The sequence below is a fragment of the Mauremys reevesii genome, linkage group 6 (genome assembly GCF_016161935.1).
Source record: "Mauremys reevesii isolate NIE-2019 linkage group 6, ASM1616193v1, whole genome shotgun sequence".
NCBI lineage: Eukaryota > Metazoa > Chordata > Testudines > Geoemydidae > Mauremys > Mauremys reevesii.
In genome coordinates this window covers 11920673-11944012 of record NC_052628.1, presented here as the reverse complement: position 1 = coordinate 11944012, position 23340 = coordinate 11920673, and the positions used below count along the sequence as shown (strand labels likewise).

General features: G+C 41.0%; 1 protein-coding gene across 5 annotated transcripts in view; it reads left to right on the top strand.

Annotated features, from left to right (window-relative positions):
- EPG5 (ectopic P-granules autophagy protein 5 homolog) overlaps positions 1-22643 on the top strand; it is an 86304-nt gene extending 63661 nt beyond the window's left edge. For 4 of the 5 annotated variants that reach the window (XM_039544110.1, XM_039544109.1, XM_039544111.1 and 1 more), the window contains exons 31-44: positions 380-593; positions 1492-1646; positions 1798-2005; positions 2863-2938; positions 4086-4189; positions 6073-6248; positions 8527-8712; positions 13119-13328; positions 13464-13608; positions 15063-15305; positions 16278-16497; positions 17901-18116; positions 19800-19914; positions 21769-22643. In XM_039544110.1, the coding sequence (XP_039400044.1) occupies positions 380-593; positions 1492-1646; positions 1798-2005; positions 2863-2938; positions 4086-4189; positions 6073-6248; positions 8527-8712; positions 13119-13328; positions 13464-13608; positions 15063-15305; positions 16278-16497; positions 17901-18116; positions 19800-19914; positions 21769-21951 (2451 nt within the window). In that variant the 3' untranslated portion in view covers positions 21952-22643. Of the gene's footprint in view, positions 1-379; positions 594-1491; positions 1647-1797; positions 2006-2862; positions 2939-4085; positions 4190-6072; positions 6249-8526; positions 8713-13118; positions 13329-13463; positions 13609-15062; positions 15306-16277; positions 16498-17900; positions 18117-19799; positions 19915-21768 lie in introns of those variants that run through there. The other variant, XM_039544113.1, reaches the window with a different exon arrangement.
- Positions 22644-23340: the final 697 nt, after the last annotated feature.

Below are 23340 nucleotides of genomic sequence, written 5' to 3'. Positions count from 1 at the left end.
CTGAAGAGGCAACCACAAGGGAGCCAATCAATCCCATTGTGACAGCGGTGTTGGAGACACAGACACATGTCCACTGGGAACCTGACTGAATGCCCCAACACGCTTCACGGAGGCAGCCAAGCAACCATTGGGTAATGATTACGTTCAGTCACTATTGACCTAGGTTGGATTTGAACAGATAACCTAGAGGTTAGACAGACGCTGTCCCCATTTTCAAACTTACGAGCCATGCAGCCATCCCTTCTTCCTGGCCTATCTTGAAACAAAAATGTCCTTTTTCTGCCCCAGCAAGTCCTTTATTCTTAAAATTTAGCTCTTCAGTTAACTCTATTTTAACATAGAACTTTCTTGAACAAACACTGCCTCTCTTCTGTTTTAGTTTGACCTCCCACAATGGCTAAACCTCACTAAGCCGCCTCTCTCTCAACGTACCCGGCTTCTGGAGTCCATTCACTTGGCACTCAGCGCCTGTGGACTTGAGCCTGAAGAAGACATTTTGATGCCATTTAATATTTTCTGCAAGCACTGGACAGATCTCCTTCAGTACCAGTTCCCTGACCATTACAGTGACTTTCTAAGACTGCTCATGCAAAGTGAGTATCTGAGGCAACCAGGGCAAGCCTCAGATTAATTTTAAAATAACTAGTACATTGAACTGTACTAGACTGCTTCAGTATTTAAACTCCTAAGAGTTGGACTGGGGTATGGAGAGGGATTGCAATACAATTAAACCACTAGAAATACAGTATGATTTCAAAGTTGTCACAGTTTAGTAAGTACAGATTTGTATGTATATTTTCTGCTAATTGTATGTTATCTGTACTAAAAAGCCACATTTTCCTTCATATCAAGATCCACAGATCTGGAGTGATAGATTTGCAGCCTGCATTGCTGCAGGGAGGCAGAGCAGAGCTTTCTCTCACTGGCAGAGCTGGAGCGTCTCAATGAGCCATTTTGCCATCAGTTATGTTACAACATATTTTTGAGACACCTTTCACTAGCCTTGGTGGTTAAAACACTGGAATTCTGGAACCATGGGTTTGATTCTCAGCTCTGCTACACGTGCCCAGTGTGACTGGGGGAATTCCTTAATCTCGCTATTCCTCAGTTCCCCCATCTGTAAAATGGGGTGACAATTCTCCTTTTCTTTCACCCGTTGTCTTGTTTGTTAGGTTGTAAACTCTGGGAGGCATTATGTGTCTCATGCTATGTCTGTATAGTGCTCCTACTGCAGTGGGGCCTTGATCTTAGTTGAGGCCCTGTAAGCTGTAATAAAAATAACACTAAATCTGAACATTAAAATATCCACATCTGGGGGATAGCTTAAGATTCAAGCCACCATCTCTCACATAGTTTTGTCATCGGCTATACATGTCGATCTAATGGCAGGCTCCTATGGCTAATATTAGGAAAGAGGAATTAAAGTTATCATTATGATTTTAATGTATTTTTCCTAAATAAAAAACACAACCCCCTTCTTTTTGTCTTAAGGTTCTTCAGAGCAGCTCCTTAGCCCTGACTGTTGGAAGGCATTGCTTAGAACTTTGGGTTGCTGTACCTCAGAAACTGAACGAAGGAGCACAGGTGACTCCACTAAAAGTCCAGTACTGCGAAACGCTGCAAAAATCCTTCTGTCTGCAGAACAGGTGGGAAGCTTTCTAGCTGATCTCTGAAGCTTACTGTAATTCTCAGCTGAAATCAGTATCCACTATTGAACAGCAACAGAGCTCTGTAACACTTTTCTCCCCCTGAATTTGTATCCTCCTTGGTTGATTCAGAGCTGTCCACTCTTTGCAGGTTACAGAGACGATAGAATGGCTTTGCAAGTCTTTCTGCAAGCTACGGTTAGCTTCATTGGATTTCAGGAGCTTTGGCCTGTTTTCAAAGTGGAGTCCCTACATGACTGAAGTGAAGACATTGCTGGAGTACCTCGTGAAACGGCTTATTGGTTCTGAGGTGGTCAGTGTAGCACGAGAACCAGTTGGCAGCAGCAGAATTCTAGCAGGTAATGTGCATAAAAGCAAATTATTTAAAGAGCGAAGTTGAATATCCACAATCTAGTGGGTTAAGATCTTCTATTGAAGACCTTTGCGTTTGTAAATACAGTAGAGGGCCCAGCCTTATAAAGATCTCAGCTGTTGCCTATGAGCTGTGAGCGAAGTCATTTAGCTTAACTCCTACGGAGTTTAGGATCTCCCCAGAGCCGAGGCTCCATATGAGCCCAGTTATCAGGAGCTGCAGTCTGTGAACCCAGGGAACATAATCAGCCCGCACTTATCCAGAATTCAGGAAATTCAGGTTGATCTTTATTTGGCATTTAAAAAAAAAAAACAGGACAGGATATTGTGGGAACACGTTGTCTTTAGTACTTCACATTGCAGGAATGCTGTACAACTTCTCCCCTCTATGGTGATGGGAGAAATCTAGATTTACTGCTGAGAGTTGTGTGTCCTGGTGCCAGATTCTCTTCAGATGCATATGTGCTGCTTCCACTGTTTTCAGAGCAAGAAGTGTGGCATTGTGATTTGAACACAGGAGTGGGAACTAAACTCCTCAGTGCTGACACTGACCCTTTTTGCTTTTAGCAAGTCCCTTCGCTCACCGGTGATTCATTTTATAAAAATCGTGTTAATATTTATCTGATAGGGGTTGTGAGAATTAATGAGGTAATGTTTGTGATGCTATTGGGAAATATAAAGTACTTATTAATTTATTTCCCATCTTCATTTGCCCATGATTTAGTCTGGTTTGTGCCTCTTTTGAAGGAGGAGGTTAAAATCTTTTATCCAAAAGATGTAATTTGATTGCTACAGTTATACTTGAGTAACAAAGCTGTGTGTGTGTGTGTGTGTTTTTTTTTAGTGGTACGGTCCTTGCATTCAACCATCATTGAGCTCTTTAAACCATGGATTCTGGTTTTAAATAAAGATTATGTCAGGTAAACACTAATGCAGTTTAATTTTTCATAATTACATGAACTGTTGCTATTGAACAAAAGGGTTTTTTTTTTTTTAAGTAATGGTTTCATTGTAATCCTCTGTTTAACCAGCACACCAGTTTATAATTTAAAGTCATGTCATTGATCAATTGTGGAACTAATCTATGAACTCATTAGAACACTGTTTTTTATCTTCCTTTTTTTAAGGAATTGCACTTCACTAAGAAAATTACTTGGTCAGAGTCCTCTCACTCATTCCAGTCGGTGTTGTGTTTGACTTGAGTTTCAGATAAAACCTGAAAAGGCACCTAGCTTTTCAGAAGTGTCTTTAAAAAAAAACAACACACAGTAAATGAATTACCTTAATCCGCTGTCCTACACTTGCTTCACTCAGTCTTGGACCAATGGAAAAGTAGTATTGCTCGGCTGAGGGACCAGGGTCTGTACTGAGAGCTAATGACTTGCTACTGTCAGGACAAAAAATATCTTGCCATAGCAGGACAGTCCTTTCTGGACTTTGTACACTTGACTCAACACTGGTGTGGAACCATAGATGATAAAAAGAAAAATATGGATGCTGGCAATTAGTACTGGACACAGATTAAAAAAGGGGCTTCCAGATTCCTGCCTTCAGCTTCCATAATACCGATGTCTTCCATGTTACTTTTCAGCATGTCAGTCCTAGCATTATACCTGCTGTGGGATGTGTGTTTTCAAATACATTTCAGAGTTTTCACTTGGGGAAACAGTTCTCATGTTAGCAAATTAGGTGCGGTTTCCTTTTAACGCCCCCGTCTTCTTTAGCTGTGAATGTGTCTCCTGCATATAACTGAAAAGTTGACTATTGCTGGCGTATTCTGTAGCTTGGCACTTGTGAAAGAGATCTGGGAATGTTGGCTCAGGTCACTAGATAATACTATGGACCTCAAGGGTTGCTTTACTACTGTCCCGTAATGTGTACCTGTTCCAAGCAAGGAACAGGTGAATGTAAATGGTTGAGTCTGAGTGGAGTGCGCACACCTGTAATATTCCCATCCAGGGACAAGGTAGGGTGGCTTGTGCAGATATTTCTGAATTACATAAATGTTTATTACCCATAATGGATTGCTAAATGCAGTGACACAACTTCATTGTTTGTGTTTTGAAGTAAACAGCAGTGCTACCCCTGGTTGGAGAGTGACACTCCTCTAGCCTCAAGTATGGTACAGTTGTTTACAGATTGCATATTGGTTTTACACCAAAGCTTTAAAGGTAGGTGAAGTCCAGATTTATGCTCTTGTTGTTTCTGTCCAGTTGCACTTTCTGCCCTAGCAGCTCAAACAGTGTTTTGGGCGGATGTCTTTGGTGGGTATGAATTTCTAGCCAAGCTTATGTCTGTCGTTCTGTTATAAGCACTGGCCTCTAACTCATTCATGAAATGAAAAGGGTTTTGGTGGCGCGGACAGAGAGGAAGGGTAGATGTTTAGAAAGGTTAGAGAGGGCAAAGCAAAAAGTTCTGGCAAAGGGCCTGGAGAGGAGGAGAAGGAGATTTAAAACCAGCCACAACTATTTCTGGTTCCAATGGCAGATGCAATTTGAAGAACTTCCTGTCTTGTTCCTGAATCACTAGGAGAGAGTCTCAGACAGATATTCGTGCATTCTTGAACCCCCCAGTAGAGGGCACTCGGGGTGTTGCATTGCCCAGATCAGTTTTCTGAAATGTTCATTACTCATCTGAGAATTGGGAGGGTTCAGCATTAGTACAGTGGTTCCTGGTCACGTGTCATAAAGGTGGTAAAGCAGGAGGATTAATGGGGTAGTGATCCAGGTGTTGTCAAGGGCTGGGAGTGAGAAGGGCTTTGGGCAGGGTTTGAGCAATTAATCTGTCATGTTCTAGGATTCCTGGCAAGCCACTGGGGTGAGAGAGTTCTTGGGTGTGGGCCATGGCCACTGGGCATATTACATGGGCCACTAAACAGCCACCACATGGTGGTAACTTGGGGTGGCTGAGCTGAATTCAGACCAGTGACAGTAGAGATGAAAGAAAAATATGTTGTGATGCCTTTGACGGTTTCCAAATTCTTTAACAGTTTTGAAAGGATGCACGGAACCAGTTCACTACTTACAGAACGAAGTGGATTATAAACTGGGATCCTAGTTTTCCATGATAAAAATCCCAAAGTTTTTTGATAAGAAAAACATAACAATCTGTGTTTTTCTGCGATTAAAATGAAATGCTGAACTTCAGTTTCCATAGCCACAATATATATAGTTCCCTGGCCACAATATATATAGGTCTCAGTTGAACACGATGTTTTATTGATATAGTTACAGTTGTAAAATGTTGGAATGATCCACTCACGGTGCATTGTTTCTTTACTGTTGATGGCCCTGCCATTTCAGGCTCTGGTTTTTGTTTGTTTTCATTCAGTTTAGCGCGTTCCATGTGTTCTACAACTGTCTGCCTTGGAATGTAATCGACAGCCTTGCTGCATGCAGTCCAGAACAGCACATTACCATCAACGTGAAAGTCCTCCTTGCCAAACTCAGTGACATGGTCTTTAGGGGTGACTTTTTTTTTTTTTTAGAGTTCTGGGCATTTTTTCATAACTTTAATTACTCACAGCTGGAGGCTGAAGTGAAATTTGAGATGCATTAAAACACAAACTCCTGCATGCCACTGAGTAACCTTTATACACCTGAAGCAGTTTATTGGAGTATGTTTAGCTGTGTAAACTTAAAGCGCATTCAGAACTCAACCACAAGAGGGGGAGGTTGCGCTCATTGAATAAGTGACACTGGTACTTTCAGTAAAATTCAGTTAATAGTTAATCTGGTTTTATTTGTTCACAAAATGTAAAAACTGAAAGATTCTCTTTAAAAATGCAAATTCCATGTTTTTTGGATTTCTAGGATCCCTGATTACAACTCTTATTGTCCAATTAACTTTTTCAGAGTGAGCAAAGCTCAGTAGAAGAAGTACTTGAGGTATAGATTGAAACAAACTAAGCTTAGAAAATGTCCTTTTTCTTTGAATGTTATGTCCCTGGAAGAACTGGTAGTGAGTGTGTGTCCCCTTTACAGTCAGATTTGTCCGTGTTTGGCTAGGTTTCCCTGGAGTTGTGTTTTAAATGGGCTGTTTCCTTTTAATCTAGATAAGTTGTTGCCAGGCCACCGTGGGGCTCTCTGGTTACATCTGATGCATTATTGTGACTCATGCACAGCCCCCAAAATGCCAGAATTCATTCTCTATACTTTCCATGCTGAATTCAGCAGACTTCCATGGAGAGAGATGCACCCAGATCAGATGCTCATGGAAGAATTCTTTAAAGTAAGCATCTAATGCCTATTGAAATAAGACCATTTATACTTTAGTTAATTCCATCTTTGAAATTAAATGGATGTCTGTTGCAGTTTATCTATCCAAAGAGTACATCAATTAGGTTTATTGTAGAATCTGAGGGTTGCTATTACAATATATTATTTATAATCATTATTACTATCATAATTTATCAGTATGATGCTACTACTGTGGGATTAAGTTACATTGATGTATGGCCCTCAGTGGTACTGTCTGAGTTTATGGTATCTGAGCATCGCAGTCTGAAAACATCCACTCAATGCGCAGCGGCAGTCAAAAAAGCAAACAGACTGTTGGGAATCATTAAAGAAAGGGATAGGTAATAAGATAGAGAAAATATCATATTGCCTCTATATAAATCCATAATGCGCCCACATCTTGAATATTGCATGCAGATGTGATTGCCCCATCTCAAAAGAGATGAATGGAATGGGAAAAGGTTCAGAAAAGGGCAACAAAAATTATTAAGGGTATGAAACAACTGCCATATGAGGAGAGATTAATAAGAGTGGGACTTCTCAGCTTGGAAAAGAGACGACTAAGGGGGGATATGATAGAGGTCTATAAAATCATGACTGATGTGGAGAAAGTAAATAAGGAAGTGTTATTTACTCCTCATAACACACGAATTAGGCATCACTAAATCAAATTAATAGGCAGCAGGTTTAAAACAAACAGAAGTATTTTTTCATACAACACAGAGTCAACCTGTGGAACTCCTTGCCAGAAGATGTTGTGAAGGCCAAGACTATAACAGGGTTCAAAAAAGAACTAGATAAGTTCATGGAGGATAGGTCCATCAATGGCTATTAGCCAGGATGGGCAGTAATGCTGTCCCTAGCTTGTTTGCCAGAAGCTGGAAATGGGTGACGGAATGGATCACTTGTTGATTACCTGTTCTGTTCATTCCCTCTGGGGCACCTGGCATTGGCCACTGTTGGAAGACAGGATAGTGGGCCAGATGGACCTTTGGTCTGATCCAGTTTGGCTTTTCTTATGTTCTTATCTTCAACCTCCTTGTGAAGTAGGGCAGTGCTATTATCCCCATTTTACAGATGGGAAACTGAAAAACGTAGTGACTTGCACAAGATGACACAGGATGTGTGTGGTGGATCAGCAATTGAGCCCAGTTCTCCCATGGCCCAGGCTAGTGCTCTAACCACTGAATCACTTCCTTTCCATTAATATAGGCACTACCACAATGCAAATAAATAATAAGTCCTACTCACGAACCAGGGCCTCATCGTGCTAGGCGTTGTACAAACACAGAACAAAAACATGGTCACTGTCCCAAAAAGCTTACATTCTACATATAAGACTCGAGACAATGGGAGGATACAACAGAAAGACAGGGAGCCCATGGGCAGCATGAAGGGCAGTGGCCACAGCATACCAGCTGCCTAGCCATTGTCACCATGCAGTGAGGTATTAAACTTTCTAAGAATGATTTTGTCAGCTTGGCTCTAGGCTTTCAGGCATTTGTGCTGAGGACAGCTTATAAATGAATTTCTAGACAAGAAATGAACTTGAGAAAGAATATTAATCAAGTTAGTGTCCATTTTGGTAATGTACTGAAGGTTTCCCAAAAAGTTGACTCTTGATCACTTTGGGTTTATAATGCATAATTAACATGACTTTGGAAAATAAGTATCAATATATAGACAATGTGTGAAGTATCAATCAGTGGCTTATAAACCAGTTTTATGCTAATTAAAATGATGATCTCACCGTACTTCCATTTTCTAGTTGACTGCTTCTGATTTGCACCCTAAAATTGTAGTACAGATAGTGGTGGAACTTCAGAATCTTTCCTCCAAAGCCTTTACTGCCTTCCTGTCGGTGTTGCATTCTCCATGCACATCTAAAATTGTTACAGAATTTTTTGGTATTCCCCAAAGAGAGAAAAGCCAGTTGCAATTTTGCCACTGAAAGTCCACAATAGCCTGAATATTGCCCCTGCATTTGAAATAGTCTGAATTTGGTAACCTTCTGGTCGTACTGCAGAAGACATTTCTTTGACTGGGGTTTTGAGAGGGCTGAGGGTTATACTTCCTTGATGATGAAGGAGTAGAAGGGAATTCTTGTAGATGACTGGCTGACTTGAGGTCCTGTTGAATGGCTTATTTAAAGCTGCGGAGATTGAATTGCTTTATTAATGATGCTAGGGTGCCTAAAGCTATGGACAATGTCTTTTGAGTTGTTTAAATCTAAATAAATAAAATAAAGGTGCCTGTCTGTTTTCTCCTAGGTTGAAAGAGGCAGCCCGAAGAGTTGTTTCATTTTCTTGGGTTCTATTTTATGTGACGTAAACTGGGTCAGCGTCCTGTCTGATGCCTGGAATCCCGAGCCCGTTCCTGAAACGCACAGCATGATTGTCTGCTTGCTCTATATGGCGGTTCTGTTGGCAAAGGAGGAGCAGCTTATAAGCAAAGAGGTAATTTTGAAAAGGTTCAGAGATGGATCAGATTGTCTTGGGTTTGTCACAAACTTAGACATCTAAGCTTTGTTTATGTGCTACGGGGACCGATGCAGATGACCTATGGGGAGATGGCAATTGGAAGCCGCCATATTAATGGCTGAGGCCAGACAATGTGTCTGATAGGCTGACAGAGTGGTCCATCAGGTTTACAGAAATATGCCTTGCATCCATTAATCTCTATGTTAATTGCCATTACCAGGCAAGCAAACGTATCATATCTAAACCCTGCCTGAGCTGCAGCACACTGATAAAAGAAATTCCATGAACTATGTCCAAACCTGGATCCATTGGGTCTGTCTATCTTAGATATGTATGTCACGCTGTCTGGAGTGGCTCTCAACTGTGCATGCCCGCCTCGGGGCAAACTGTCAAAACAACGGACAGGCCGCCTAATCTGCTGGTGTTTTCTATAATTAGATTTCACCACAACCCACTGACAAATGGGAACTCTTGGATCACTACACTAGTCTTACACCTGGAGTCACAGACATTCCCTTCAGACTTGCCACCCAGACAAACTGAGCTTTGTGATAAAAGGTCACTCAGGCCAAAAATCATACCACATCATGTTGCTCCCTCCAAAGGACCAGTCACTTAGCCCAGATCAACTGGTGCTCTAGATCTTACACCAAAGACAATGCTGGTGGCCAATTTCTATAGTAAACTAAGTACACTTTTATTAGCTAAGAAGAGGAAATGAGAGTTATTGAAAGGTTAAAGCAGGTAAAATCTAAGTACAGGTGAGTAATTCCAAATGGTGGCAGTGATGTAATAAACTGCTCGTTTCCCTGAAAACCTCTTCAGGGTACCCAGATGATTTCTGGGGATCTCTACTTTCGCATCTGGTACACTTCCTTGTAAGAGTCCAAACAGTCCAGAGATGAAGGATCTTTCCTTGAATCCAGACTTACAGCTTCTTCTCACAGACAACACCTGACAGTGACGCTACCTGAATGCATTTTGTGTCTATTTGACCTCAGGTCATCACACACACTGACCATGTGCTTTGAAATTAGCCTTTTTACTGATAAAGCTCTTCATTTGCATTTCACACAGCTTTAGTTACAGGTGTATTTGTTACGTAAATGTTTTCCATAACATTATAACAGGACACAAGTGATTGAAAACTATGCAAGTAATGACCCATTCATTTTCATTATGTTTAAACACCAAATACATTCAGATGTTTAGCAATCACTTTGATCTATGCTAATACACAAGTGAATTGACCTGGCTCTGATCTGAGCTGGCATCTGGTCTGTCACGTCACAACATATATATGGTTCCCTTTAGCATATCTAAGCATCTCACCATTGTACTGTATTTAACCTCTCAACACTCAGAGAAGTGCTATTATCCCCATTTTACAGATGGGCAACTGAGGCACAAAGAACATACAGGAAGTGTTTAGTCGAACTGGGACTTGTAGCTAGGTTACCCAAGTCCCAGCCTAGTGCCCTAACCACTGGATCACTTTTCTCTCTTTTGAGGTAGCTTTCCAGTGCCCACAGTGGGACATCTTCGTTTGAGGAGCCTGATTTACCCTGGTGGATTAAATAAAATTATTGCTTCACCCTGATCCCCATGGCCTCTGTAAATAAGAACAATTCACTGGTTAGGGCCTTTCTGTGAGAATAAGCCTTAGCTATGTTGTTTCAGTTTAACTGAGACTGGACTTTTATACTGTGTTGCGTGAATGTGGCATGATGACCTCTCTCTGAATTGAATTTTACAGTTTTTAATGTATATGGATCCAGAGCTTGGGGGAGATGGGAGACATGTTCGATGAATCCAGATAGATATATCTGGTTCCAAGCCTTTCTAATGAGGAGTCAGCCCTCTACCAGGAGACAGGCTGCTGTATTCTCTCAAGCAGGGAATGATTAACTGAAGTGTGCTACTCTTTAATGTAATAAACAGCTGTACTCCAGGGAGGGCTAAGAGATTTGAGTGTGTAGTGATATTTTGTGTATTGCTTAAGCGGAAGTAGTTCTCTCATAGGAAGTGGTTGTAAGAAGCAGTGATCTAGCTGCAACTGAGCCTCCAGTGACTTTGTAGGGGTTGTAAAAAACCAAATAAACATGCCTGTCCCCACCACTGAGTCTTCATCTCACTCCTCCAGGTGATTCTTCCCCAGCAGCCCTGGAAGACTCTTCCTAGAGAGGCTACCCTTCTCCCCCATGTAAAAATCTATAGGAGCTCTTTTCATTTTCCTGTCTGATATTTAAGTATGATTAGCTTGAACTGCTGCTGGTCCTGATGCAGCCCACATCTGCATCTATCCCCGGCTGGCCCAGGGCTGTTCAAAACTGGAAAACAGTATTAAGCAAAGACCTAAAACTTTGGTGCAGGAACCCAGACATAACTGCCAAGGAGCATAAAACAATTAACATGGAAACCTGTATCAGCCTGTTAACCCCAATTACACTCTGATTCTGCACTTTTATAGCATGATATAAGCAAATTGAATCAGTCCTCAGCATTCTTTACATTTCCTGGAATATTTATAGCCTCAGCTATATAGCTGCTTCTACAAACATTTATTTCTTACCATAAAACTCTCCCTTCCCTTCTGAACATACACATGGAGATGCTATGTAACTATAGCAGCAGGTCAGGGTGATGTAACATTCCTAAAGCCTGATTCATCTCTATGCCAGCTTGACACTGGCTGTGGCTCCTCATTGGGCAGAGATTGCAGCACCATCTGAATATTTTTATAACCAGCTGCCTCTGGCTGAGTTTATTCCACCTGTTCCTCCCCTCCCCATCCCTTGTGGCTGGAGATATCCTAGTCTCCGACAGCACCTGAGTTCCACTTTCTGGTTGCATTTAAATATTTGTTCAATAGAGAGAATAAATGCATTAAACACAAAGAGAAGCATTTAGCAAAAGTGGGTTTTAAAGATTCATTACAAAGGTCAAAGATTGATATCAGTAAAGTTTACTTAAAATTAGCTATGGCTCACTTCATAGCTCCCAAATTCCCCCTGTGGTAGCATGGTGAGTCTCCCAAAAGTTCTTTGTTTGCACAGAGCCTAGCACAATAGGGTGCTGGTCCATGACAGGGGCTCCTAGATTATTAACAATAATAATCAGCTTCTGTTTCGGTTCCTTTGATACATTGTGTTTGAAGGAGGTATGATGATGATCTTCATCCTAACCTCTAATCCACAATAGCCATTGTATTTCCCAACTTATTCAAATGACTGGAGTTAAGTATCCCAGGTGACGCACTCCTTTCCACAAGTACTTCTGTTCTTTTTGTGGCTACAGACTAACGTGGCTGCTACTCTGAAACCTGTCATTATGCAAGGCACTAAATTTAGCCGTATGGAGTGGAAATCCATCAACTTCATGAAAAAACGCGTACAGATACAGCAGATATCATCTTCTTTCCAAATGCAAACAGATGGCCTCTTAGAGTTGGTATGGCAACTTCCACCATTTCATGTTCTCTGTATATACACCTCTACTCCAATATAACGCGGCCTGATATAACACGGATATAACGCAGTAAAGCAGTGCTCTGGGGGTGCGGGGCTGCGCACTCTGGTGGATCAAAGCAAGTTTGATATAACGCGGTTTCACCTATAACGCGGTAAGATTTTTTGGCTCCCAAGGACAGTGTTATATTGGGGTAGAGGTGTATGTATATCTTCTTACTATATGTTCCATTCTATGCATCTGATGAAGTGGGCTGTACCCCACGAAAGCTTATGCTCAAATAAATTTGTTAATCTTTAAGGTGCCACAAGTACTCCTGTTCTTTTTGTGGATACAGACTAACACGGCTGCTACTCTGAAACCTTCGACTCCTTTCAGTGACCTTCTAGATATTTTGTCATTTCAAAAATCTTCCTTAAACGTCTAAAGATACACTTGTGTGAGAATTGGAGGTATCATAGTGTAGTGGATAAAGCACTGGACCAAATGATGGGACACCTGGGTTCTTCTCCCATCTCTGCCACTGACATATGTTACCTGACCGGTGTGACCTTATGGAAGTCAGGTCATGTCTCTGTTTCTCTGTTTGCCCTCTTACACTTTCCTACGTGTTTAGATTGAAGCTCTGTTTATGGCAAGGACCATCATATTGTGCCAACACATTGGCCTGCTAATTTTGGTTGTAGCTGTCAGATGCCACTGTAATACCAATAGTACATACAAATGCAATGAGTATTGTTTTAGCACAATGAACTATTAAAGCCATACTGCTGGCAGTCAGCTGTTTGGTAGTTTTTTTATTTACACTCTGTGCATCTCTAATCTAAACATTGTGGATTGATCTCTCCATTAGTTTCCAATATTTAGTATTTTGACTGTTCATAAAAAGAGAATTTGGTTTTTTTAATCTTCAGGAATCGCCACTGATTAACCTCCTTGGACAGACCAGCTCTCTTCCATGGCAACTTGTGCGCATTGAATCTTATCAAAGCATCATCAACTACTTTAGCAGCCACTATCCTCCTTCCATCATACTAGCCAAGGATTCTGCAGCTGAACTGATAGTGAAACTCTTAAAAGTTTCTGCAGGCTTTGGTGCTTCTTCTGATAGCCATGTGCATTTTGTAAGTATGATTGGCAGTTCTTCTGGACTGTTCTTGATCATCTTCTTGTTGTCTTGTTGAGGTCGAGATGTGTCGTGTGGTTATATGCTCCATGAGAATAGAGCTAAGTGTGCCAACTTTTTTAAATTTTAATAGGATGCAACACTAAAATGCCAAGCATACATTCACCAGGTGGTTCAGTTTCTCAGCACCTTGGAACAAAATGGAAAAATAACCCTTTCGGTATTGGAACAAGAAATGTCAAAGCTCTTAGACGATATTGTCATCTTTAACCCTCCAGGTTGGTTCTAAGGAAATGCCATGTTTTTTACAGTTGTCAAGACATATTATTTATAGAGTTAGGTTAGTTACAGATAATTTTTTGAACTATTTCATGCATTTAAAATACATGCAATATTTCTGAGATGGGCGTTGGACCTCTGAGGATTTATTGATTATGTAATGAATGTCCCTTGGAAAGTACCTTGGTTTTGAAGAACACACATGCCCTCTCACACAGCTGAAGGGGAGGGGATTCCCTCTCTCACTCATCAGCCAAAAGGAAGAAGGTTCTTGGGTGTAGGTGGTTTGGAATGGGTGGTGGAAGAGCCCTCCTTTTAGCAGCTGAACAGCATGTTGTCATGTGTCAGATTTATCAAACACTTGCTAGTTAGAAGCTGATGGGGAAAAAATGGTGCAGCTCCCTTAACAGCATCCAATGACAGCACATTCCCACTTCACGGCAGCTGGGGTGGGGAGGGCTGGACTTCTCACAAGAGCATTGCCCCAGGTCCTTGCTCATATGGAGTTCTCTCTTTTCTTGTCATCCTTTGGTTCATTAGATGTCTGGTAAAATTTTTTAAGCCGGGTCTAAGTGGCTGTGGCCTTGGGGAAGTCATTTAACTTCTTAGCCTCAGTTTCACCATTTGAACTATGGTGCCAGTAATACTTCCTTGCAGTGGGCGGTGAGGATTAATGAGTTATTTGTTCAGTTTATAAAAATAGTATTAAAATACTTAATTTCCATTTAGTAATGTAAATTGTTGAATTAAATTGTGAAGAGTGCTATCTTTAGATAAGGATGATAAGAACTAAGCATTATAATGACATGTTTAAATTGCTTTAAAGAAAATTGTTATAAGTGGTTGCTAATGAAAGGGTCCCTATGAAATAGAATAGGCACTATGAAAAGAGATTCAGGGTCTGAATATGAAGTAAGGGGTTCAGATGCTTAGACTGGCAAGGTTACCTGGATAATCTAGTATTTTGGGAAATACTGTGGGACTGCTAAAATCTCTAGGACTCCTCTGGTCATATTTGAAGTGATCAAACAGCTATAAGGGGTTCATTAACTTTATTTTACAAACAAGTTGTGTTGAGTGGGAGCCCAGTAAATGTCCCCTGCCCTGCCCCCCACCCTTAAATAATAGCACCTAGAGGCCCCAGCTGAGATCAGGACTCTGTTGGCACTGTACAAATAATAGTTATAATGCCTTGCCTGAAGTGCCTAATTCAGCAAGACAAAGTGGATTCTTAGGAAGAATTAGCATCTCCTTTTTATAGATGTAGAACTGAGGCGCATAGTGAATAAGCGACTTTTTCAAGGTCATACAGGAAGTCTATTGCAATGGCAAGAATTGAACCCAGATCTCCTGAGTCCTAGTCCAGTGCCTTAAACACAGGACCATCCCTCCTCCCTTCTTTAATTTTTATTTTCACACCTGACTTACTGGTATTTTTTTCTTTGACTTTCAGACATGGATATGCAAGCTCGTCATATGGCTCTCAGTAGTCTCTTTTCAGAAGCACTGATGATGATGAATAATGCCAGCATCACAACAGCAGAGTCGCTACGGGGTAGTTTACAAACCTGGATCACCACCAAAGTGCATGGCCTGCTAGTGATGCCCCTGCTAACAGCAGCATGCCAGAGCCTGGCCTCGGTCAGACATATGGCAGAGACTACGGAAGCTTGTATTACAGCTTATTTCAATGAAGGTAAGAGAGAACCTCTCCTTCTGTCACTTATGCCAAGTTCTGAGCTAACATCAAAGATCACCCTTGAAATGTCCACTAATTAATTGCTAGGTTGGAGCTCCTTGTAGCCTCAGGCTACTCAGTAATAGCTTTAACTTGGTTTTAATTTCATAATCAGACCGTCTTTCCTGAAGTACGTTGTTGTTACTCACTGTGCTCCGTGTGTGTATCTGCAGTAATACCTATGCACAGTCAAGTAGGGTATGGACAGCGTTGTTGCTTATTTTTGAATTTCTTTGGTTGTACGTTTTACAGTCTTAATGTAATGAGTTATTAGAATTGTTTCCATTCACACATCACTTTCTGATACTGTCTGGCTTTGCCTGGTGGCTACTTTCTTTCTAGCTGAGGGGACCTAAATGACTTTTCCTATGTATTCTAGTCCATCCTTTTATGGAAAAGTCGTACAGAATTTAATAGAAAAGGATCGTTTTTTCTATAAAACTTTTTAAAAACAGTCATGTAGAATTTAATGCAAATGTTATGTTGTTTGGTAGAATTCTGTGGGATGGTTATAAGGAACCTTGTAGAGAGGATCACGTTCTCTCTCAAATTGTGTAGTTATTTTGGAGTGATGTCTATGGAACTATATATCTATTTCTGCCCCAGTCAATTCTGTAAGACTTTAGCCCACCCAAGGGAAGTGTTTGAAGTCCTATCCCTGGGACTTATAAAATTAATACTGCCGTAACACCTGCAAATGTACTTGCTTACATGGAGATGGATGAGATAACCTAATAGGTCTTTTCCATCTTTAACCTCCATGATTCTCTGACAAGCTGCTGATCTGGAAAATAGCTGCCAGAGTATGAATTACTTAATTTAAAGGAACGTAATCAAGTAGGTTAGGTCTAAAGCTTTACCCTGCCCTAAAACTGTTTTAACAAACACGTCCTGTCCTTTCTGTATTCTCTTCTCTCACTCTGTTTTAAGAATTTCCTCTCAACCAGGATTTAGGCTGGGGCCCTATACTCGCCTCCCTTCAAGTTCCTGAACTCACAATGGAAGAATTTCTGCAGGAATGTTTATCCTTGGGAAGCTACCTGACCCTTTATGTCTACATGCTGCAGCGTTTAAACACTGAGCAGACTCTGACCAATGAAATGAAAATGCTGCTAACTCTTGGCAAATGGCTAGAGCAAGTGTATCCAAGGTATTTAACGTTTGACTCAGTACAGTCGTTCGGTCTGGTATAGGACTATACTCCAGGCTTTCTAACCCCAGTTCTGCCACTGTTTCTTGAGCAAGTCGTCTTGGCCTGCATTTTCAGGTATCTACTAATTTGGAATATGCTACATTCTCAGTGTTCAATTGGAGATGCTAGGGGCCTGATTTTTTTAGAAGGTGCTTAAGCTAATGTGGGATGCTCAACTTTGGGGGAAAAAATTCAGGACCGAGTATTTCCAACGGAGCACCCAGTATTGGTGAGCACTTTTTGAAAACGGAGGTCTTCATGTCCCTGCATCCCTGTAAAACACGGGTAAACCAAACAGGAAGGAGCGTGGTGAGAATTGAGTGGTGTTTGTAAAGAGCTTTGAAGCTGTAAAGTGCTATGGTACTGTAAGTACTAAGTATTTATTAAAATACAAATAGCGCTGGTGTATAATGCACTAGTAAGTATTACATGCTGCTCAACAGCGCTATCCAGAATGTATCAAATCTGTTGGCTGGTAAATGCCTCTCCATTTCAGTAGCAATAGGGGCAAAATTTTCTTGATTAAAAAGCCTTGCTAGGAGAATGCGTGCTCTCCTTTTTGCAGTTCAAATCTCTTGGCCGTCTGATGACTGTAGTACCCTCCAGCTCTGTCCACTTGATTGCTGTCTTTCCCCACTTCAGCAATCTGCAAAAGGCTGCTTTTGGTATCTTCTCCAATGCTAAACGCATGCTCCAAGATTGCTGCGGGGGTTTTTGGTGGTAGAAAGACTGGACAGAAGTTACTGGGGCACAGTCTGATGCAGATCTCTCATTCTGATGCTTTCTGTGGAATATCTGAGTTCATTAACCTTGGGTGTGACTTCAGGCCGTTTGGTTTTAAAACAATCTTTAAAAATATCCACAGAGGAACTTGTGCTGTGTGCCTTGCTCAGCAGAAGCCTTCAGTGTTTCCACTGCTATACAATGAAGTGGAAAGTTTTAAAATCATGGTTAAAACAAAATCTGCTGCTCCTCAGAGTATCAAATACCTGTAAACAAAGCCAAGATTAAAGAACAATGGGCCTGACTCACTAGTCTGTTACAGCAGATTTTATACCATTTATTAATAAATTTAAGGGCTGAAGGAGTCATTGAGATAGTCTAGTTTGACCTTCTACATAATACTGGCCTTTGACCCTCCCCCTTTAATTTCTACGTCAGGCCCATAGTTTCTGGAATTCCACTTCACTGGAGTTATTCCAGCATAAAAACTAGTATATCTAAATGTCCTTCACAAACTTGTCAACTAAACACCTCACTGGGCTGGTGTGCACAGGGACACTTCCCAGTGCCAAGGCTTAAGAGATGTTGAAAGAGAAGGAAGATCAGTTTCTAAGCATTGTTGTTTCATCTACCAAAAGCTCAGTGAAGGAAGAGGCAAAGCTGTTTCTTTGGTGGCATAAAGCCCTGCAGTTATCCCTACTCCAAACGGAACAGAATGACGCCATCCTGATTGAATCAGTCATCCGGATATTGCTCTCAATACAGGGCAGGCAGAATCAGCTGGCTGAGGAGAGACTGATGTCCGGAATATTGGGTGTTATTGGTCTAGGCAAGAAATCTCCTTTGTCACCCAGGTAAGAATTTAGGAAGGAGTGCTCTGATTAAGAAAGCACGTATTTTGAAAATACTTGCTCAGATCCTATACTCTTTATGAATGGATGCAACTAAGCTCTGAAGTTGGGTTAGGAATCCAAAGTTCCTGAAGGTTTGGGGGTGTTCTTGTTTTGGCCTGTTATAGAGAAGCAATGGAGTTTGGGACTGCATTAGGATCTGAATGGAAACTTTCCCATAATTTGTGCTGGAGAGAGGGGAAGTTGGGAGTTCTGGTTTGATGCCATCTCTAGTTCAAGCATCCCTGTTAATAACTGTGGTTTGACCCATGAACTTAATTTAATGACAAATTTCTCTTGGGATGGTGGATAGCCCTTCCTGGTGAATGGGTTATACCACTAAAAATGGAGTGTAGAATAATTGTTTCCCGGCTGCTCGAGAGGTAAGGTACTTGTTTACAAAAATCCTGGCAGGGTAAACTTGATCGTGAACCTAGGTTGGCCTAATTTAATGTAAAACAGATCTCTTAATTTTAGAGAGGGCACAGGATTGGTCCTGCTTTCAGCAGGGGGTTGGACTAGATGACCTCCTGAGGTCCCTTCCAACCCTGATATTCTATGAATCTACGATTCTATGTTTGCAGAGAGATCCATCAAAGAGAGTACTTGCCTGGCTTTCTTTTACCTTGTCTCTAGCAGTCAACTGTCTTGCATGTCTCACATTACCAGCGTGTGTATATTCATGTTCCACTCTGCCTTTCCTATATTATCCTGTATGTGTTGGAAAACCTGAGAGTGGTTCAAAGAAACGCCGAACTTTGCGTGTTAAGCAATTTCCTTCCTGAAGAGATGGATAGGGAGCTTGGTAATAAGAGAACAAAAAAAAAATCCAGCTGAAAAATGAAAGGGAAAGGAATCCAAACCAGAAATAGTTGTTTGGCCCTGATCCAGCAAAGCACTTAAGCGTGAGCATAACTTTAAGAATGTGAGTGGTTTCTTTTGGGTGAATCCTAACCCCATTGAAACCAATGGCTAAGGATACAATTCTGTCATAGAGGTCATGGATTCTGTGACTTTTCGGAACCTCTGTGACTACTTCCAGGGCAGGGCTGGAGCAGCTGTCAGCCCCGGGGCTACTGGAGAAGCAGCTGGGGTTGGGTCAGCCCTACTGCTGCTGGCACAGTGGGGATCAGCCCCGGGACTGGAGCAGCAGTGGGCTGGAGTGGCTGCCAGAGATCAATCCTAGCATCACTCTGACTATTAGTGTTCCCTTAGGATATTTTTTAGTGAAAAGTCAGGGACCGGTCACAGGCTTCCATGAATTTTTGTTTATTGCCTATGCCCTGTCCCGGACGTTTACTAAAAATGCCAGTAACAGAATCTTAACCTTACCAATAGCAAAGCTCCCATTAAATTGAGCGAGGACAGGATTTCACCCTTTTCCAGCGATAGACATCTCAAAATACACAGAGGATTAAAAGAAGTGCTTTGGGGTGATCTGAGGATATAACTATGAGTCTCCAGTTTATTTGTGTTAATTTGTATTATACTGCAAGAGGTGCATTGCATTTAAAAAAAAACAGTAGAAAGATCCCTCACCTGGTTTAGTGCAAGAAATAATAGGGTGATATTTTTGGCATGTCTAATCCTGATGCTCAGTAGCATCTAAATTTTACATCAACTTCTCTCTTCCTCTTGATACTTAAGGTTCCGTGTGGTTGCCCGCAGTATGTCAGCCTTCCTGTTGGTGCAGATTCCTCAGGAGAATCAAATCCGTTTGAAGCCTGGTTCAGAATTGCAGCTCTCACAGAAAGCCCAGCAGGTAGTGTGTCAGCCATTGATTTCACTGAGCATCCTCCGTCTCTGTATTGGCTAATCAAGTTGCAGTGTGAAGCTCATGGGAATCCTTACAAACAATGTATACTAAGCCTCCCTTCTCCTCTGAAATGCCTGATTTCAGTGAGAGCGAAATGTCCATTCTAATTTGGCCCTCAATGCTTTCCCCCTCTTTATATCTGCGTCTAAATTCTGAATTTCAAAAGCAATTAGTTGATCTTATCCTTGTAATTTGGGGAACATTTGTTTGCATCACAAACTATTGCACTATTTGCTATAACTGGCAGGACTGCGAGTGTGTGTTTGAGAGAGCAAGACTAAGGTACGTGAGGTGACCGAGGCCAGGGAAGTGAGTTGCATAGGCAAAGCTGGTTGCACAGCAACCCATGTTGTTTGGCAGAGATATTTTGTCACATTATAAATCTTAAAACACACAGCTTTCAGTGAAATAGTAAGTTCAATACACCGAGTGAGAAATAATGGAAACTAGATAACAGAAGGAACTGGAAAATATATTCTTTGACAGTGGGGCGAAGGAGAGGATTTGAACACTTACCGATGGAACATCAATTTGCAGTATTTTGTGTGTTTCTTAAACTTTGGATCAAAAATAAACCTTTCCAATAACTTCAGAATACAAAAGTTGTAAATGAAAAACGGACAGGAAAGGGTTAAGTTCTTCTGAGGCCTTGTCTGTATAGACAAGATGCACTGGTTTAATTAAAGTGTGATTTTTTAAATTGATTTTAACCGGTGCATGCCTCTGTGTGGGCTCTCTCTCATTTCTATTTAAGAGGGGCGTATTTCAGTTTAACTGATTCCTAATTGTCTAAGCTATATAAGACTGGTTTAAATCCAAATAAGAGTGTCTGTGACGCTTTTGTACCAATTTAACTTAACTGGCTTAAAATGGTTCCATTGGGCAAATCAATGCAACTTTGTCATGTCCACGATAACAGAGTTCAGGAATGTTGGAACCCAGCAAGAGCAGGTAGAAGGGATGAAAAAATATCAGCCTTGACTTAATATATTCCCTTTAAAGGGTTATATTCAGGCTACGTTTAGCCCAACATTTAAGTTTTGTGGATACAAACCTTTAAATGACTAAGACAACAGAAAAACATCCTCCAGCAGAGTGTTTGCAACCCACACATTGCAGCAATATGTTAGTGCATGAGAACCTGACAGTGGAATTAACCAGAAATGAAAGCGAAGCTGACTACTCTCTTTTCCTTCTTTGGTATGAATGAAAAGTAAATGAGTTTCATTCAGAATTCTTCCAGCTTTAATTAATCACTGGTGTTATCGCTAACTTAGGTTAGGGATTTCTTTTTAACATACGATTTTTAACCTGACAGTGTTGGGCAGAAACAATATACATACTTCTGGAAATCCTGGGTACTGATAAGAACATTGTGAAGTGAATTGCAAGAGTACCATGAGCTGTATTTGGTGTTTTTTCCCCTAAGGTTAACTGTTTAGTGCCTGACGTAAATATAAATGATATGTGAAACTTACGACAGGGTAGTTGTTCCTATCACCCATAGAGAGAGAACAACATTGGCATATGTAGTGTGAATCTAAGCTGCTGATATTGTACTATTCAAAATGTGCATGTGGAATATTACATGATCATGGGAGCTTGTTATACAAATATTTGTATAAAACCAGTAGGTAGATGTAGAGTCAGATCCTCGAGTAGTGTAAATCAATATAGATCCATTGAAGTAAATGGAATCACATTTGTTTACACCAGCTAATGACCTGACCCGTTAATTATAACTGCAGAAAATAGGGACAGAATATACTTAGCTATCTGAATTTTTCCCTCTATTTGTAGGCACTGAATACCCTTGAATCTATGGCATCAAACAAACAATATATGGAATATCAGGAACAACTCTCCCAAGCGTCCCAGTTTATCAAGCACCCAGATCATTGTCTTCAAGATGGAAATAATCTCTTGGCTCTCCTTGTGAACACTCTGTACCCAGAAGTGCATTACTTGGACATTATACGATAGCAAGCACTGAGATCACCAGAAACCTTTTTACAGTCTTGGCTTTCTCCAGTTTACATTCAAAGTTGTTACTGCACAAGTAATTTTCATTGGAGAATCGTACTTTATATCAAAATGAATCAAAGGGGGAGCATGGGTGGGAAATGTCCACGGGCATGTTTTTAATTCTCTTGGGTATTTTGTTTACGTTCTTAACGTACTGCTTTAAATGGAGTCACTCAATTTCTGTCTGGTGAAAACACTTGAATGGCTTCCCGTGTATAGTACAATCTAAAAGGGTAATTGAGACTAGATGTGTGAATCCTTTGAGAGAATGTTGCTTGTCCTTGTCTTATATACAGCAGTTGGTTTTTTTGCTTTGTGCCTTTTTCTTCTTCTGAGACTTCATTGCTTGGGCCAATCCAAACGTCAGGATTGTGTGGAAGCAGAGTTTTGGACCATTGTTTAACCATGGCACCTCTAAAAGTTATCTACCTACCTATTCTGAAACTTGGAAACTCACTATACCCATGAAGATAGTGTCTCTTTAAAAAGTGAACTTCTCTGTGATCGCGCAGCTCTCTGCGGTGGAATGTGACATTTTACATCTTTTTCCACCCCTGTAAGCAGTAGCTGACATTTTAACTAAGCACTTGAGGTTTTTCCCAACTTCCAGATGTGACTGAATCCGGTTCCATATCATTTGCTAGAATGAACCACTCATGTCCATGTTGCTTCTATTATAAAGACAGATAAAGTCAAGAACTGAGTTTCTAGATGTAGCAGGGAAAGTAGCCATTGGTATTCATGTTAGCTCTCCAATTCCTCAGTGCTGCTGAAAGAGACTGGTTATTTTATGGCTGAATTGACCAGCAGGGAGACTGCGGTGGCTTTCCTTCCTCACTAGTTGGCCATCTTGATATCGGAGATGACACTGTGTTTAATTTGGTGATTTCTTCTTAAAATTCTGTTACCAAGGTGTGAACCGTGGGCCTGTACATTTGTCAGTTTAATTATCCTAATCTTTGTTGCCTTGCGCATTAATGAAAGGAACATCTCATAAGAAAGCAGAGAACAGGTCTTCCCAGCTGTGTTTATATGGCTCTGTGGCCATTTTATTTGCCTCCATAGGATCTGATGTGTTCCAAATGGCCTTAAAGTTCCGTTGCCGTGGGCTGTGAATACCTCAGGATTTTTGCAAAGGAACCATGATATCTTTTTCCCATCTAATTACTCAGTGCCTTTCTGTTTAGGACACGCTTGCATTTTAAAGCACTTAGCTCTGGTCACCACTAAAGGAAAAGTGCTACCTACGACCTCTTCCATAACCAATCGTCAGCACATTCACCATTTTTGCACTTAAATATAGTTTTAGTGTTAGAGAACTAACCAGTTACTGAGTGACTCACTTAT